Raw genomic sequence first — 18,019 nt, 5'->3', positions numbered from 1 at the left:
GCGATGATGGACTTAGATGAACCAGTATCCACTTCCATCCTGCACGGTTTTCCTTCGATACGAACAGTCAGAAAGATCTTCTTGTGACCCAAGACAGCATGGCTGCCAGACGAGAGAAGATCACAGCGGGAAATAGCAAAACAAGAGTCCTGAGGACCGTTGAACCCTTCCCGGCCTAATTTAATGGAAGATGGTACACCCATGACGTCCGCGGAGGATCTCGAACGGCAAACCTTTGCCAGGTGACCTTTCTTTCCACAGTGGCAGCAAACGGCATTTCGAAAATGGCAAAAGGCATGAGGATGTGAATCCCCACAACCCAAACAAAATGCTGGAGCCTGTCTTTTGGAGGGTGGGCGTCGATTAAAGACCGACGCCTTGAGGCGGTCCACCTCCTCTTCGCTATCAGCAACGGTATCAGAGCATTCGTAGGACTCCCCTAGCTGTATGGCTGCACAACGAGAGGCCGGTAGAACGTGCGGGAAGTTTCGAATTTCCGCCGCAGACCGGTCAGACATCTCAAACGCAGCTGCTTCCTCAACAGCAGTCTCCAAATTGATGACAGATTTGGCCAAAAGGCGGCGCTGCAGCCGCAAATCACGCACGCCGCAAACTAGTTGCTCGAGGAGGGAGTCATCAAGGTTTTCAAACTCACAATTTATCGCCTCAGTCCAAAGGGCGGCGAGATAGTCATTAATGGATTCCCCTTCCTTTTGCACCCGTTGTCAAAACATGAAATGGCGAAAAATGCGGGAAGGTGCAGGTGCATAATGGCCCTTCAATTTAGCCAGCAAAGTAGGCCAAGAAACGGTGGACAGCTGTTGGGGCGCTACAAGCATCCGTGCCGTTGCAAAAATCTGCGGCCCACACACTTTGAGAAAATGGGCTCATTTCCGGTCATTGGAAAAGTCAGTATAGTCATTTGCCTGCAAAAAACACTCGAAACGCTCAACATAAGCATCCCAAGTTTCCGCGCTGGGCACAAAAGGCGCAAAGATAGCCAGATTACTCATTAGAAAAGAGTTGCAGGCCCACAAGGAATGAGAGAGAAGAGAAAAAAATGTTTGCCTCACGTAGCTACCTTCCGAAATGCCAACAACAGAACAATTCTTCTCTCGTGGCCGTACTCAGTGGGAGTTATCCCATCCTCGTCGCCAGTGTTCTGAATTGAGAACGGCGGATAAGAGACCAAGATAAGCAACACGGTTTATTCCAGCAACAACACAAGGGTTAAAATATGTAACCTAACATTGGTCGCACGCAGCCGCTATTTATATTGCAGCTGGGCTTGCGCGGCCAATAGAACACTTTAAAACATTCACACCTCCCGCCGGCCGAGCTATCAGCTCAGCCGATCAGGAAGCCTCCCATTGCTGGGCGACTGCTCATCAGATTGTAACAGACACCATAATATAATCAATCCTTGAATATGTATTATATACCTTAGAATAGAAAGTATAAACCCTTTCTTGACCTCTAATTTCCCGCCATGTATCAAATATTCCATTTTCTATCATCCAATTATCTAATATATTCATTTGAATATTATCACCATACTGGGCTACATTAGTAGTATCATATTTACTTCGAATAAGATTGAAGTCACCCGCCACAATCAGTCTATCCTTACTTTCTTTCAGCAGTATTTTTGATATTCTCATCAGGAATTCATTTTGTTTTTCATTAGGTGCGTAAATATTAACCAATGTTACAGTTTCTTCATTAATATTACGAACAATTATCAAATACCTACCTTCGGAGTCCACTACACTTTTTAATTTTTCAAACTGAACTCTACTTGAAATTAAAGTTATGACTTCTCTTGATTTCAAGGTTCCAAATGCTTTCTCATAGAACTGTATTCCTTTTATATACAACTTATTTGAGTCCTCAGACTTTTGATGAGTCTCTTGCAAAAAGATTATATCAGGTGACTCCCTTCCCATTTTTAATTCTAAGCATTTTCTTTTAATTTGATTCCCAGTGCCTTTAACATTCCATGACATAATTTTAATCACACCCATCATTATATTCAATATTTTCCATTTATTCCTCCTCCTCCCTACTGTGAATCTTTCCCCAACCCACCACCAATAACAAATTAAAAAAAAAACAATTTTTCTTCTTCCCCCATCACCTTCATTCAATTTCAGCCGCCTTGTCTTCCAAGAATGGGGGAGAGGGAATGTGTCTGTCAATTCAGCCATCTCTAGCTCCAGGCATTGTTCTTATGCTTCTTTTCTTTCTATTACTCTATTATTTCTTTTCCGCACTCAGATCCATCACTTGAGTCGGGCCCAAAACCGAGTTGATCTTCCATCTCACTTTCTTCACCAACATTTTCTCCTCCTTCTTCTCTACTTTTTTTTTTGAAAATCCAACCGCTCTTTTGTTGGTTTTCTTTTACGTTGTGGTTTAGCTTTAAGTTCTGGGCCCTCTCCAGCTGCAGCTCCTTGTTCCTTATCTAAATTTAATTCTTTCCTCACTCCATATCCACCCATCTGAAGCAATTCAGCTTTCATACTAATAACATCATCTTCTTTTTCAATCAGCCCAAGTTTATGCAAATAATCAACAGGATCAATTTTAGTATCAATTGTATGCATTCTTCTATTATAAAAAAAATTAATTGTTGTGGGAATCTCCAATTATATTTAATGCCTTTATTTCTCAATAATTTTGTAATTGGCTTTAAAGTGTGCCTCCATATACGTTCCTTCCGAGAAATATCCTGGTAAACCTCTATCTTGTCCCCTTCTATTTGAAGAATCTTATCTCCATCGTCTCTAATTTTTGACATCACTTTCAATTTATCGTTTATACTTGCAAATTTAACCAGAACGTTTCTCTTCTTTCCTTTATTACGTCTCATTCCAATTCTGAAGACACTTATTAAATCCTCCACCGTCATCGTTTTGTCCATTCCAATTGAGTTTAGCCAGTCCAGTACTCTCTTTCGTATATTATCCACAGTTTGTTCAGAAATTCCTCGTATGACCAGATTGGCTTTCCTTACTCCTTCCTCCAATAGGCATAATCTCTTATCTTGTTGACAATATTTATAAATGAGATCCCCGATTTTTCCATCCATTTTTTTAGTATGTATTTGCAATTGATCAATGTCATCTTTTATCATAGCTGTCTTTGCTGCATATTTTGCAAAGTTATCATTAATTTCACCCATAAATTTTTTATATGGTTCTACATTTTGAGCTTTAATCTGTTCCAATTGTTCAGCTCTTTCTTTTTTTTCCTCTTCCATTCTTTTATTTAATCCTTCATCCATTGTATTTAATCTTTCAGTAATTTTACTGAGAGCCAATACTATTTGTGCCATATCACTTGTCATCTGGGCTGAAGATTTTATACTCATATGATCAATAATCAATAGTCAATAATCAAATTTTATTTGCTTAGAGGGTCTAACAAGGGACCATGTGCTGCTTTCCAATTTCGTATAAAAAGTCTGTGATGGCTTAAAATATTGGAAAAAGAAAATCTGAGATTCCAAATCACTTTCATCCACCTTTACCACAATCTTTACAAAAAAAGAAATTTTTATCTTATTTTTAATTCCCCAGTCATGTAATATTTCTGTTCAACCATCCAATGGCAGCATCCACTAAAAAACAGAATCCACTCTCTCCTATGACTTCCTTCTGTATCCAATCACAATCAGCTTATTACAACATGCTGTCATCCGCCTTCACTTTTAACTTTATCGCCATTTTTACTTGTAAGTCATTGTATAAATAATAAATTTCAACAATTTATCTTCCCTTCTTCCACCTAATCTTTCATTTCTACTTTTTTCCAGTCAGAGGAATTTTATTTACTGAGCAAAGTTTCAAAAGTTCCTCATTTAAGTCTCTGTCATTTCTCCCCCCCCCCGAGCGTTTTAACAACCACAATTGGAGTGCTTGATGTAATTCCAAACTTTACTTACTCCTCGAGTGTTAGAAACTCCGCAACTCTGCAGGACTGATCCCCTTGGCTTAAAACTATTGTTATCACCTTTTTAATGTCTTCAGACTGCCGGTTATGCGTTTATCTCAATCCCCTTCTCCCACTCCCCTCCAGGGTTTGCAGGGTTTCCAGGAACTGAGACGCAATCCAAATCAATCCTTGAAATCAGAACACTCTCTGCTCACTTTTAAACTTCTCAGGTTTTCTTTTACCTTACTATTTCAAGTTCTTCATCGCTTTCACTTTACTATGCTGGAGCGAGACATTGGAGATGTTACTACGCTGGCATCAGGCCACACCCCCTATATGAATGTTTATTGCTTTTTGGAAATAAATATTTCTCCTTTCCTCACAGCTGTCTGAATCTCATTTTTATTTACTCTTGCACAATCCCAGCTCGACTTGAAACCCCAAATTATTCTTCTGACAATAGTAAAAAATACATTTCTTTAAGAAAGATATGCAAAGAAAATTTCAAAGAATTAGAAAATGCGAATGTTTAGAGAGTTATTAGAATATGGAAAGATTGGGGGGGGGTGTTGAGAAGGGTATGAAACTAAGCACCCAGTTTCAGAACAAATGTTTAAAAATAGCAAATTAAGCTTGAAAAAAGGATTTAAAAGATGTGGAACCCAAGACAATATATTCAAACAAACTTAAAATGCTATTATTGCAATAATTATTATATGCATACTGTATAGAAAATTGAAAAAGATTTATTATTGGGTATTTTAAAAAATGAACTTATTTTTCAGATTAAATATTAATTTAGCTACAGGATGGGCAAATTCTAGAAATCAAGTTAGGTAAAGAAAATAGTCTTATTTGCCATCTGCTTTTTTCAACCTCCTTTTTCTTGACTATTACATGGTCTAATTTGTAGATACTATAGATTTCTCTAAAGGCCTTGGCAAAGCTGGTGTAATTCCATATAAAGGAGAAGATGTAAAAAAATGGATAGAGAAATCTGAGATTAGTAGCCTCTTACAGATACGACAGTCCTTGCTTCGGAAACAAGAAGTGCTGAGTTTAATGGCTGAAGTCTTACCCACACAATAGCTGAGCAGTTTCCGAGTCAGTCTTTCAAATGATAGCTTCATGCGACTATCTCAGGATAAGCCTCAGTTTTAGGCAAAAGAAGTAAGAAAAAGGGTATATATCAGCACAGCAGACAGTGTGTTTACAGAAGTTGCTTAATCAACCGGCCACGCTAGTTCTGATCCTGTCACTTCTTAAATGTAGATGTCAGGATGACTGGTGGCCTCAAGCAATAAAAAAGATCATTTTGGGAAAACATTTGTTTTCAATACAAAAAGAATCCTAGCACAATAATAGTATGTTATTTAAAGTATATTGACTGGTTTTCTTTCTTTTTCTTTTTTTAACTAGTTAGCTTTCTGGCTTCTGTGCTGACTTCCATCTAGGACAGTGATGTCTAACCTTTTTGCTGTCATGTGCCAAAACTGGGGGGGAGTGCAGGGGGTCGTGTGAATGTGTGCCCCCACCCATAATTCAATGCGCTCCCTCCCCCTGGACATACACGCGTGACACACACACCCAGTGCTCCCCTTGGTTTGGTTGGCCCAGAAAGTCCCACTGGAATTTGGCAAACCGGCCATTTTCAGCCTCTGGAGGGCCTGGGGGGGGGTTGGGGAAGGCCGTTTTCACCCTCCCTGGGCTCCTAGAAAACCTCTGGAGCCTGGGGAGAGTGAAAAACAGGCTTTCCAGTCTCACCGGAAGTTGTCGAATGGGCTGTTTCCGGCCTCTGGAGGACCTCCGGGTAGGTGGGGAAGGCCTTTTTCACCCTCCTCAGGTTTCTAGAAAGCCTCTGGAGAGAGGCTTAGGAAGCCTAGGGAGAGCGAGAAACGGGCCTTTCCTACACCCCCACATGCCACTTGTGGCACACGTGCCATAGGTTTGCCATCACGGATCTAGGATCTCCCTTGCATTTTCTCCATTATCAATTATGTTTAATTTCTTCCCTCTGATAGTGCTGTATTATCAGGATTTGTATTTGGACTGGTCTTTTTAAAGCTCAGTTCACATCCCATTACTCTATGAGGAAAATACTGTTTCTTTATTACTCTCATTTCCCAGTTGCTGACTGTTTCCTTTCAGTGGAGTGGCCTGCCACCCACCTGAAGTTTCTAGAGATGGGTTGATGTTACCTTCCTGGAATGATGTGACTCCTGGAATGGGGAAGACTGTGGCTACTTACATTTTACCTTGCTGCCATCTCCATTACTACTCTCAACTGTTACTTCACTTCCTCCTAACTGCACTTTGGCATGGCTGCTTGGCTGGACTTTCTTAATCGGACTTTGCTTTTCTCCAGCTGGTCTTCAGTACTTCCATGGAATGCAGTGTTAATAAACCCAGGCCTGGCACTGGGACTTTGTGTATATATTGGCCAATCAAGGGTGGTAGGCTGAATATATACACAAAGAAAGAAAGCAAGCACAAACACTACTAAAAGTGTCCCATTAATTGCAAAATTAATTTATAGAGAGCAGAGTGTCCCAAAAGTGCTTTTTTTAAAAGGAGGAAACTGGACTTCCTTGTTTTTTCTTTGAAGACGTTTCACTTCTCATCCAAGAAGCTTCTTTAGCTCTGAGAGGATATTGGGGAATTGAAGGATTTATATTCCTTGCAGACAGCTGTCCATATAAATCCTTCAATTCCCCACTATCCTGTCAGAATTGAAGAAGCTTCTTGGATGAGAAGTGAAACATCTTCAAAGAAAAACCAAGAAAGTCCAGTTGCCTCCTAAAAAAAGCACCTTTGACAGATACAGACAGATAGCAGAGTGGTTATGCAATCCTTCAAAAACCTGAAAATGTAACCTGCATCTCTCTTCAAAAATTCCAAAGACCGATGCTAATTGATGAGACCAGAAGAATTCAGTTAAGAATGTGAGCAAACTTGCTTCACTAGACTTCAGTGAATTATTTCTACAAGGTAATGCATCATTGATATGTGACTCCAGAGAAATTATTCAGAATGTATGCGCTTCAAATTTATGCTGGAAATCTCAGTAACACAAATGGTCATTTTACCATGCCTGGTGGATTTATAAAAATTGCTTAACGCATTGTAAGTGGCCCTGAGTCTCCGGAGAAGGGCAGCATATAAATCAAATTAAAAAAACAAACAAAAAAAACTATTTGTGAAATGTTTGTTTTGGTTCCCCCAATTTATAGATCTGCATTTCTCACTGCACAGCACTGCATATACCACATTGTTCAGTTTGTATCTGAGTGTTTTATCCTTTGGATAGACAAGCTTCTTCCTTAATGCATTCCTGGGTTTAAAGTAGGCACGTATGTTGTGTTGTTTGAAAATCCTCATGAGTTTTTCAAATATTCCTGCAACATATGAAATGACAGTGTTGTTTTGTTCGTTATACTCTTCTATGTCTGTTATGGAGGAGCTCCTACTGGATCTTTTTCTGGATTTAATGAAGGCCCTGTTGGGATAGACATAAGTTCTGAGGGCTTCCTAGATTTGTTTTAATTCTTTTTCTTTTCCCTTTTTGCTGGAAGCAAATCTTCAGCCCAGTGGTATAGGGTTCTGATCACTTCCATTTTATGCTCCAGTTGGTGGTGAGAATCAAAATGTAAATACTGATCTCTGTGTGCTGGTTTTCTGTAACAGGCTTCCTTAATGTGTACTACATAGTCTAAGGAAACCAGACTATTTTCCTTAACATCTTCCCATGTGAACCTAATGTCCACAGGGTTGAACTGTTTGATGAAGGCTTCCTCTGGATTTTCTTAAGTGAACTTTTGCTCTTCTCCAGCTGGACTTTAGTTCTTCCATGGAATTCAATGGTAAAAAACCTCAGACCTAACATTGGGAATGTTTGGTTGATCATGGATGGTGGGTTGAAGATATGTATAACTGAAACAAAGAACAAAGATTACTAAAAATGTATCATGAATTGCAAGCTGGAGTCTGTGAAAAAGTAAATTATGTAGAGCAGAATAGTTAAGCAGTCCTTCACATACCAGAAAATTTAACCTATAGCTCTTCAAAAATTCCATATGTTAACATATGGAATTCAAAAGGGTCATATGTTAAGGGATGAGACCAGAATATTTCAGTTAGAAACATAGGTACTTCACCTAGAAAATATTATTTGGTATGTTTTGCTAGTTTATTTTATTTGAATGGCTGCCCATCCAATAACAGTGACTCTGTTTTATCTTCTTGCAGATATTTACCAATTTGACTAGTGTTCATGTTGTCCAAATAAGAAGAGAGGCATTATTGAAGAGTCAGTAAAGGAATGGTAGTACTCAGTTCCTCCTTATATTCATAGGAAGGATAATATTACAAGTGAGAGTTGATAAGTAAATACTCATTCTGCAGACCATTCAAATTACATTGCCATTAAGAAAGGAAATGTTTCTTTTGCGCTCTCTCTCTCTCTCTCTCTCTCTCTCTCTCTTGGCAAATCGTTCATTATGTGTGTGAGATTAACTGATAAAATAGTAATTGCTCTATGGAAATCTTGGTAAGATTTTTATATTCAGTTTTTCACTTTTTCTTCTGCATTATTGTTTTTAAATCTAAGAATCAAAATGACGTGTTACAGAGTGGTGGACTTCCATATAGGTGTATATTTAGGCATGGGTGCATGAATAAATAAATACATGCACACCATCACCACAAATTCTTCTTTTGAGGCCATGGGCTTTGCAGGTTTCATTAGTTTAGTTAGGACATATAAAAGGATTGGAATGATCCTATGGAGTATCAGTATATGAAGTGTGAGAAGAAAATATGAGAATATATAAGAATAGGTAGGAACAGCTGGAATGCATTGTAGAAGCGTTACCAAGGAAATTCATAGTATGGAAGAGCTGGAATCTACTCAACTCTTCATCATCAATGTCATAAATTCACTTCTCCTTTATTCCAGTACTATCATTCACGATGAGTGTGAAGACTCCTCATCTTACCCCTTTATAGCTCTGTCAAATCTTTCTTAAAGTATGCCAACAAAAGCCCACATAATCTCATAAATTGTTCTTTGGTCCATTCAGTTTCCTGCTATTGAACAAGAGTGCCAGTCTTTTAATGCCATGTCAGGTAAACTAATTCAGGACCCTTTGCTGAGGGACTTTCCAAAACCTTCTAAGTCTGACCTTTTTTCTCTTTAATAGAGCTTTCTGCCATTTTTTCCTTCTGCCATTAAGGACACCTATGTCTGAAAAAGTGTTCTCTTGGGTCTGAGAAAAGGCAAGAATAGCGAGTTCACCAGGAGAAACTGAAAACATGCTAACATTGTTTTGATACCAGCATTCATTTGTAACTGCCAAGGTGATTTGTTTGTTTGTTTGTTCTATTGCATTTCCCCATTTCTTTCCCATATACTATTTATATATAGCACAGTATTTGGCCACAAAGTATATTAATGATTCTGCCACTATATGCAATGTTTTTGCTTGTGCTCTCCAGCTGTTTCCTGTAATTTTTCTAATCCAGTTGTTCTTGGTTTTCAATTTTTGTCTGATTACTTCAAGGTGTTTTCCAACTATAAGGGATAAGTTCAGGAATATTCTGAAATATTTTGGGTGGCAATGACAAGGAACAGGTTAAAGCTTGAGAGAAGATTCCATCGTACAAAATTGTAGCTGACATAATGACTAATGTTCATGGCTCCATAATGTATCGCCATCATGACATCAAAGAATTCTAGATTGTTAATTGTATCCAGCAATACAATGTCAAACCTATCACTATTGAAATATCAGGAATAACAATCCTGGTCATTAGTAGATACTATTTAACTCAGGTTCTTCCTATTTGACATTTCATCTAAATACATGGGGAAACCCAACAGAATTAGACTGTTCACATTTGGGCAATAAAACTTTACTTGACAAATCAGGGAATTCAATAGAATTATTTTTCTTCAGAATGTTTTATGAAACCCTAACAATACATTTTTGTATTCACGGCCCATTGTTTCCATTCCCAGATCTGGACTACAGACATTTGGATGAACATTTGATGGCAGCAAAACACCAGAGAATAGATTCAAATTTTCAGATAGGCATTTCCGTATATCCAGTGAGCATCCGCTGGCGCTCATTTAAAAGTGGAGAAAGTAAATGGAAATGTGAAGCATAATAAATGATACCATATTGAGAAAGCAGGAATTGGGGATGATGTAGCTTATATTAATTGGTTTCTCCATTCTTATCATGAATGGGAACATCTACAATTCCTACAGTTAAAATGGAATGCTTCTTCATCTGAAACAAAAAATTATAAGACTCAATGGGTGTCTTGGGGAGATAGCACCAGATTCCAGCATGGTACACTTCCTTAATGAAAATCGTGCTGGCCAGCTTTTGTAACCAGACAAGGCTTCACACAGAACCTGTTTGCTTGATTCCCCTAGAGTAGCGCTTTTCAACTTGGAACCTTATGCGGACTTCACCTCCTGAAATTCTGGGAGTTGAAGTCCACACATCTTAAAAGGTTGAGATTGAGAAACACAGATTAGGTACAGGTAGTCCTTGATTTACAACAATTCATTTAGTGACCATTCAAAGTTACATTACTGAAAAAACTAACTTATGACAATTTTTCACTTATGACCATTGCAGCATCCCCATGGTCATGTGTTCAAAATTCAGATGCTTGGTAACTGACACATATTTATGGCCTTTGCAGTGTCCTAGGATCATGTGATCACCTTTTATGAACATCTGACAAGCAAAGTCAATGGGGAAGCCAAATTCACTTAAGAACTGTGCTGCTAACAATCACTGCAGTGATTCACTTATTTATTTATTTATTTTTATTTATTTTATTCAATTTGTATACCACCCTTCTCCTAGTGGACTCAGGGCGGTGCACAGCCAGAAACACATAACAAAACACATAACAATACAAAATTTAAAATTATTAAAAGAATTATATACTTTGGCCCAAAAACAATTCGAATTAAAACCCATTGACAGATTAAAAGCCAAACAACTAAAAAACTAAAAAGAAAAAAGAAAAAAGGGGGGGTGTCACGCCAGCCCTGCTTGATGGAAAAGAAAAGAAAAGAAAAGTTTTCAGGGCACTTAACAATGGTGGCAAGAAGGTTCATAAAATTCAACAAATTTCAACAAAAGGACAAAACTGAACAAATGTCTCACTTAGCAACATAAATTTTGGGCTCAATTGTGGACATAAGTTGAGGACTACTTCTACTGTTCTTTGATTCTGATGGTCACTTAAATCTAAGGTGACCAGATTTTAACATTGGTAAAGTGGGACACCCACCATTTTGTGGGCGTGGCTTGGAGGTCATGTGACTGGGTGGGCGTAGCTAGCTGGTCATGTGACCGGGTGGCCATGGCTATGTGAATAGAAAAAAGTCATTTCTGACAGGTCCTCGCACTTTTGACTGGTCCTCACACTTATGACCATCCTCACATTTATGCCCGTGCAGCATTCTTAACAACCATGTCACTCATTTCACAACTGCTTCTCTTCACCATGGTGATAAGATAGGGCAAAAATGTAAAATGTGAGGACAGTCGTAAGTTCAAGGACTGGTCAAAAGTGTGAGGACCAGTCAGAAATAACTTTTTCAGCCCTCTGAGTAGTCCATATGCACAAAAGGACTAACCAGAGGCTGAAAAAAGTCATTTCTGACAGGTCCTCACACTTTTGACTGGTCCTCATACTTTTGACCATCCTCACATTTATGCCCGTGCAGCATTCTTAACAACCATGTCACTCATTTCACAACTGCTTCTCTTCACCATGATGACAAGATAGGGCAATAATGTAAAATGTGAGGACAGTCGTAAGTTCAAGGACTGGTCAAAAGTGTGAGGACCAGTCAAAAATAACTTTTTCAGCCCTCTGAGTAGTCCATATGCATAAAAGGATACAGCAATAGAGAGGGATGAAGGAAGGGAAGGGAAATTAGAGTAGGAGTGAGGGTAAGAGAGGGAGGAAGAGAGGACGAGAAGGAGAAAGGAAGAGGAAGTAGGGAGGAGAAGAAGAGGGGAGGAAAGAGAAAGTAAGAAGGAAAGAAAAGAGAGAAAGAAAATAAATATAAAGATATTAAGATAAAGAATGAATTGTTAAACTTTAAAGAATAAAAGAGAACAAATATGAATAAATAGCAATAATTAGAAACACACATACAAACATACAATGTATTTTCTTTGAACAGAATATTTGGCTGGTTCACAAATTTAAACAGTGTTTAGTCATTTCAATTAAATTTACAATTTCTTTTCTTTTCCTTTTTTTTGTAAATATTTTTTATTTATTTTTTTCAAATTTAAACATAAAAACATAACTTTCAAGAGCAAAAATCTCTATCCAGTCATAGATGGTTACCATGCTTACCTTCCTTTCACAAACTCAATTCACAATTTCCATTACATCTTTTATAAATAAACAAAAAAAGATAAAAAAGAAGATAAAAAAGAAATTCAAAACTTAAGAAAAAGCCAATTTTACCTCAAATTTAACATTTTCATCTATATAAATCCATTATATCTATCCAAAATTAGTTTCAAATTCACTTTCACTCATTTTTACATCTGCATAACAATTCTAAACATATCTTTATTCTTCTTTACCTTATATCTTATACAAGTCATATCAAAATAATTTTTACAATATTCTAACCTCTTGTTAAGTGTTTACCTTACAATTTTATCACCATTTATTCTTAGTTTCAATTCAATACCACTCCATTTTTATTATATTTTATAAAACAACATTTTATCTAATTTTAATCCTTTGACCCTTATCCTCAAATCAGTTTACCTTAGTTTTTTTTTCTCCCAATTTACATATTACACAGATTTCTCACAAAGCCATATTTTATTTACTCCAATTTCTAATATATTTTCCACTATATCTCCCTCTAATATTTAACTATCTTCCAGCTTGTTCTATTTGATTAATTCTCAGCTTAATCCCCTCCAAAACACCAACTAATTTAGTTGATTTCAGAATAGAGCCCTGCCAAATCCCCTCTGCTAAGCTGCTGCCGATAGGTCTGCGGACCTCCCCTGTCTTGTAGGGACAGGGGGACAAGAAGGAACGCCTTGGGCGGCCGAGAGGAACGGGTAGGTTCCTCGGGGCTGGAGGCTTCTCCTTCACGTCGGCGGCAGCGGAACGGCAGCCATGGCTGCTGCCCTGAAACCGCGGCAACCGGGAACAAGGATTGTACTGGAGGAAGAAGATGAAGAAAGAGAAAAAATCAAGAAGCTGGGTGAGTGACACCAACCCAGGTAGTATAACGTACCTATTTGGAATTATTGGAAAATAAGACCCCAAAATTAAAAGCGGCTGCTGGACTGCGGGGCTTAAGGATTGAAAAGAAAAAAAAATAGGTAAAAGACCCAAATTGAACTTTGTTGCAGTAAACTTAAACTGGATGATTTGGCATTAATAAATTTCTGAAATTTGACTGTGCCTTTAACTGGAGTGGAGAGGAGAAATGGATATTTCTGAGAATTAATGCCTCTAAAAGAAAATGAAGCTAATGAAGATAGACAGATGGATGGCTACAAAATAGCCATGGAGTCTGTAGTGATTAAGCAGGGAAGTGGATTGAAGAGATTTCCCTTTCTGGGTGGAAAAGAAACATGTTAATTGGCTTTTTACCTTGGATTACTTGAAATTAATATTGGATAAAAGGATTTTGGAGATTCCTACTCTGCCCCAGATGATTTTAAGAAAGAAGAAAGAAGAAAGAAAGAACATTTTGGATTTTAACAATGGAGACTGACAAAACTAGGTGTGGCGTGGTTAACAAAGACAGGAAGCTGATGCACTACGCCTGGAACAGACATTTTAAAAGTTTTAAAGGGACATACAGAAATTCTTTACTTTGAACTAATGAACCTTGAAATAGAGCACTTTGGACAGAGAGGAAAAGGAAGAAAAGGAAGAATTAAAGTGGATAAATTTAAATGTGACTAACTGAAATGTAAAGTTTAAAAGCCTATGTATATATGATAAACTTTAAAAACCTAGGTATATATGATTTTTGGATAAAAACAGGAACAGTTGTGAAATAATAAAAATAGAAAATAAGAGGTGGCTATTAAAATAGTGGATGATATCAAGGGAATAAAAATAATAAAGAAGAATATATTTTGAGGCAGGAAAATTTTAAGAAAATACTGTTTGATGTAATACGTTTTAATTTTAATTTGCAAACAAATGTTAAACTGATGAATAAGGATTGATTGAACAAAATACAAGATACACAGATGCTAGTGATTAGTCTTGAATTAAGGTAATACAAGTTGGAAATGATGACTATTATGAAATATACTGAGATTTAAATTGAAAGAGTAGGATGGAAAAATGATATATAATAGATAATTATATTACAGTTAAAATGTGTGGGATGGATACCAACTAGATAAGAGTTTGAGACTCGGTGGAAATACGTTGGAAATTAATTCAAAATGCTGGAAACAGCCAAACAAATAGGAGGAGAGTTGGAGGAGACTATGCTGGTAATCAGCCAAACAATGGAGGGAGTTAAGGAGGAGACTATGCTGGAAATCAGCCCATAAAATGCTGGAAACAGTCAAACAAATAGGAGGAGAGTTGGAGGAGATTGAGGAACTAAATTTACAATTTCTGTATTTCCTTTTTGCCATATTTATTCCTCATCTATGTTTTTAAAAAACCAATATTACCCTTCATCCTCATCTCTAATCTTAATCAAATTCAATTTTTCCCTTCTATTCTATATTATACCCCTTCCCATTGTCATCTATTTTTATATCCATCCTCACATTGGTTAATTATGTAATACAGTTGTTTAATACAAATTCAACATTTTAATATAAATCAATTAGTTATATAACTATCTTTTTTGTATATTAATCAATATGAACATGAATATTCCAATTATTTCCATGCAATCCAATTTCTTACAAATCAATTAATTATATTTACCAATAATAATAAACCAAATATTTTCCCCCATATATTCCTCCAAACCACAATTTAACCATTTCTGCTTTCAATACAATATACAATTAATAGTATCTCAATTATTACAATTCCCTAGTTAAATAGAGCTTTTTTTCTTTTGTGTTTTAAAATCTTGAACTCTCCTCTTTTGTCCTAAATTTCCCATTGTTTGCAGTTTTGCACCTACCTTTTTTGGTGAGGAAAAAGTGCCTCATTTTGCCACGTTGCAGCAAAGACCCTGCTTTACTTTCAGTTTTGCTTTTTCAGCATAGTTAGGGGAAAAAAATCTCCAGCACTCTGCAGCTAGCAACTACAGAGCCCTGAGCAAAACAGCTGAGAGCAAATCAGCTGAGAGTCGGGAAGCCGATCTAATCAACTTGTGCTAATTAACTTATGCTGAAGCTTTAAGGGGCTGTTTTTTCTATTTTTGCAGGCATCGGTCTACTCATTTGTTTTCTTTTAACACTGATCAGCTGTAGGGCGGCCCTTTGAAGCCCCACGGCAAGAGTTTAAACAGTTTTTTTCCCTCTAGCCATCAGCTGGGACTCAGGAGGCAGCCGGGAGCAACCCACCACTGTGCCGTTCCCTAGGTTGTCGTGCATTCTTTCAAAAAATCGGGACTTTTTTAAAACACAGCGGGACGCGGGACAAATTGTTCAAAAATGGGATTGTCCCACCAAAAGCGGGATGTCTGGTCACCTTACTTAAATCATGAGAGTATTAAAGTCAAATGCAGCTCAGCAGCACTACCCAATGGAGAGGATGGGGCTTTGCGTGCAATGTTAGAAAGCAGCTTGAGAATCAGGAAAAATTAAAATAAGCAATTTTTCTCATTTCTTTAACAACCGTGTAGCTTGTTTATGGGCTGAGAGAAAAATGAGGATGGGGAAGAATAGAACTATGGGTCCAAAAAGAAAATAATGATTTACTAGTTGTATTAAGTACAAAAAAAAAATATTGGGGAATGAGCAACCCAACCCAAATACAAACTAGCAGAAGCATTTTGGACTTGGCTTAATAAAGTTTCTTGCTTTGAAATTGATTTTGCATTGGACATATTCAGATAATTAAAAGCCATGAAATGTTATTTCAGTATATTATGACAGCAGTGAGTTTACTGTATGTCGAGATGGAAAAATTCAACATTCTCCACTATGGAAGAAAGGTTGGTGAAGTTGATAGATTTTGCTGAAATGGTTAAATTAACTTCTTTGATCAGACAAAAGATATTATCTACATTTATTGCTGACTTGAAGTCCCTTATCAACATTATGCATGAAAAAAAAATAAACTTGTAACTTTTGATGATTAGATAGGATAGAAAAGAGAAACAGAAAGAAGAGTAATATGATGTAATTTTAAATGGAGAGGTTAAAATATATTTGTTCATGTAACTTGTGTGAAGTATGTTAGAAGCCACTTCTTTATATTGTTTTCCTTTTCTATTTTTCTTTAACTTTTTTCCTTTTCTTGCATCTTTTGCTTTTCCTTCTGTCTTTTCCTCTTCCTTACCTCGTAGTAGTTTGTGTTAGCTTTTATTTTCTTGTTGAAAAGTTTTAATAAAAGTTTTTTAAAAAAGAAATACTCAGATAATTATGGATCTGTTTGTTTGTTGCTGATTTGTTTATTATTGCTACTGAAGGAAGTCATATGAAAAAGAAAGTACAATCTTTTTGAGGTCCGTGGTTTTACATATCACGACATAGTAAAAATCATCTGGCCCTTCTTAAAAGTAGGTAAATACAACCTTAGATGAACAACAACATATGACATATTACACCATGCCATAATTTATTTTACAAAAAGAAAGACAAAATGGAGAAGCCATGCATGAAAAATTAAGTATACCCTTACTGCTTTCCTAGGCATGAAGAGACTATGTAGCAGCCAGATGCTGCTCATCAAATGCCCTTAATTAATTGATCATCAGCAAGTGTGACTACCTCTATCAAAACCAAAGTTTAGGAATTTGCTGGTTTCCAGCATTGAGGTATTGTATGTGTTAACAGAATGCCAAAGGGTAAAAATCTATCAGCAATGGTTTTAGAGAAGCAATTGTTGCTGCTCATCAATCTGGGAAGGCTTAAAAGGCCATTTTGAAGCAATTTAAAGTCCATTGTTCTATAGTGAGGAAGATTATTCACAAGTGGAAAACATTCAAGACAGTTATCAATCATCCTAGGAGTGGATGTCCCAGCAAATTCATCCCAAGGTCAGATCGTGCAATTCTTAGAGAAATTGCAAAAAATCCAAGAGTTACATCTCAGACTCTACAGGCCTCAGTTAGCATGTTAAATGTTAAAGTTCATGACAGTTTTCTACAATTAGAAAAAGATTGAACAAGTATGGTTGCCAGAAGAAAGTCTCTTCTCTCTAAAAAGAAGATGGTAACATGGCTTAGATTTGCAAAGTTCCATCTGAACAAATCACCTGACTCCTGGGTCATTTTCCTTTGGACAGATGAGACCAAAGTGGAGATGTCTGTCCATAATGCCTAATGACGCATTTGGTGAAAACCAAATACAGCAGATCAGCAGAAATATATCAAGAATGGTGGTGGAACAGCTATTGCATCCTGTGTGTTGTAGAATTTCTAATGCTTAATTGCTTTTTAGAGAAGCTGTCAATATTGAATTAGCAAAGCAATATGTGTGGGTTAGAGTCCTGACCTGGAGCCTTCAGATTTTCTCTTGTACTCTGTTCTTTGTTTAATGCAGTGGTTCCCAACGTGGGACCCACACCCCACAGGGGGACAATTTGATTTTTAATGGGGGCAATTTGAATCTTGTTTAAGCCAAGTTAAGAGCCTGTAGAGCCTGTAGTACAGTGGACTAAAGCACTGTTATTAACATCTGCTGCTTGCAATTACTGCAAGTTCAAATATCACCAGGCTCAAGGTTGACTCAGCCTTCCATCCTTTCAAAGGTAGGTAAAATGAGGATCCAGATTGTGGGGGTAATAAGCTGACTTTGTATAAATATACAAAAGTATGAAGGCTATTGCTTAACGCATTGTAAGCTGCCCTGAGTCTCCGGAGAAGGGCGGCATATAAATTAAAGCAAATTATTATTATTATTATTAT

At 37.2% G+C, this 18,019-nt stretch overlaps 1 protein-coding gene across 2 annotated transcripts in view; it reads right to left on the bottom strand.

Moving 5' to 3' along the window:
- Positions 1 to 7,111: 7,111 nt before the first annotated feature.
- Positions 7,112 to 18,019, bottom strand: part of LOC117658084 (acetylserotonin O-methyltransferase-like) — a 37,328-nt gene continuing 26,420 nt past the window's right edge. Inside the window, exon 8 of one of the 2 annotated variants that reach the window (XM_087895358.1) lies at positions 7,112 to 7,866. In XM_087895358.1, the coding sequence (XP_087751484.1) occupies positions 7,646 to 7,866 (221 nt within the window). In that variant the 3' untranslated portion in view covers positions 7,112 to 7,645. The remainder of the gene's footprint in view (positions 7,867 to 18,019) is intronic. The other variant, XM_087895356.1, reaches the window with a different exon arrangement.

This window comes from Pantherophis guttatus, chromosome 5 (assembly GCF_059756535.1).
Source record: "Pantherophis guttatus breed Tessera chromosome 5, ASM5975653v1, whole genome shotgun sequence".
Lineage (NCBI taxonomy): Eukaryota > Metazoa > Chordata > Lepidosauria > Squamata > Colubridae > Pantherophis > Pantherophis guttatus.
The sequence above is the reverse complement of the archived record's forward strand: the minus strand, read 5'-3'. Positions and strand labels throughout refer to the sequence as shown.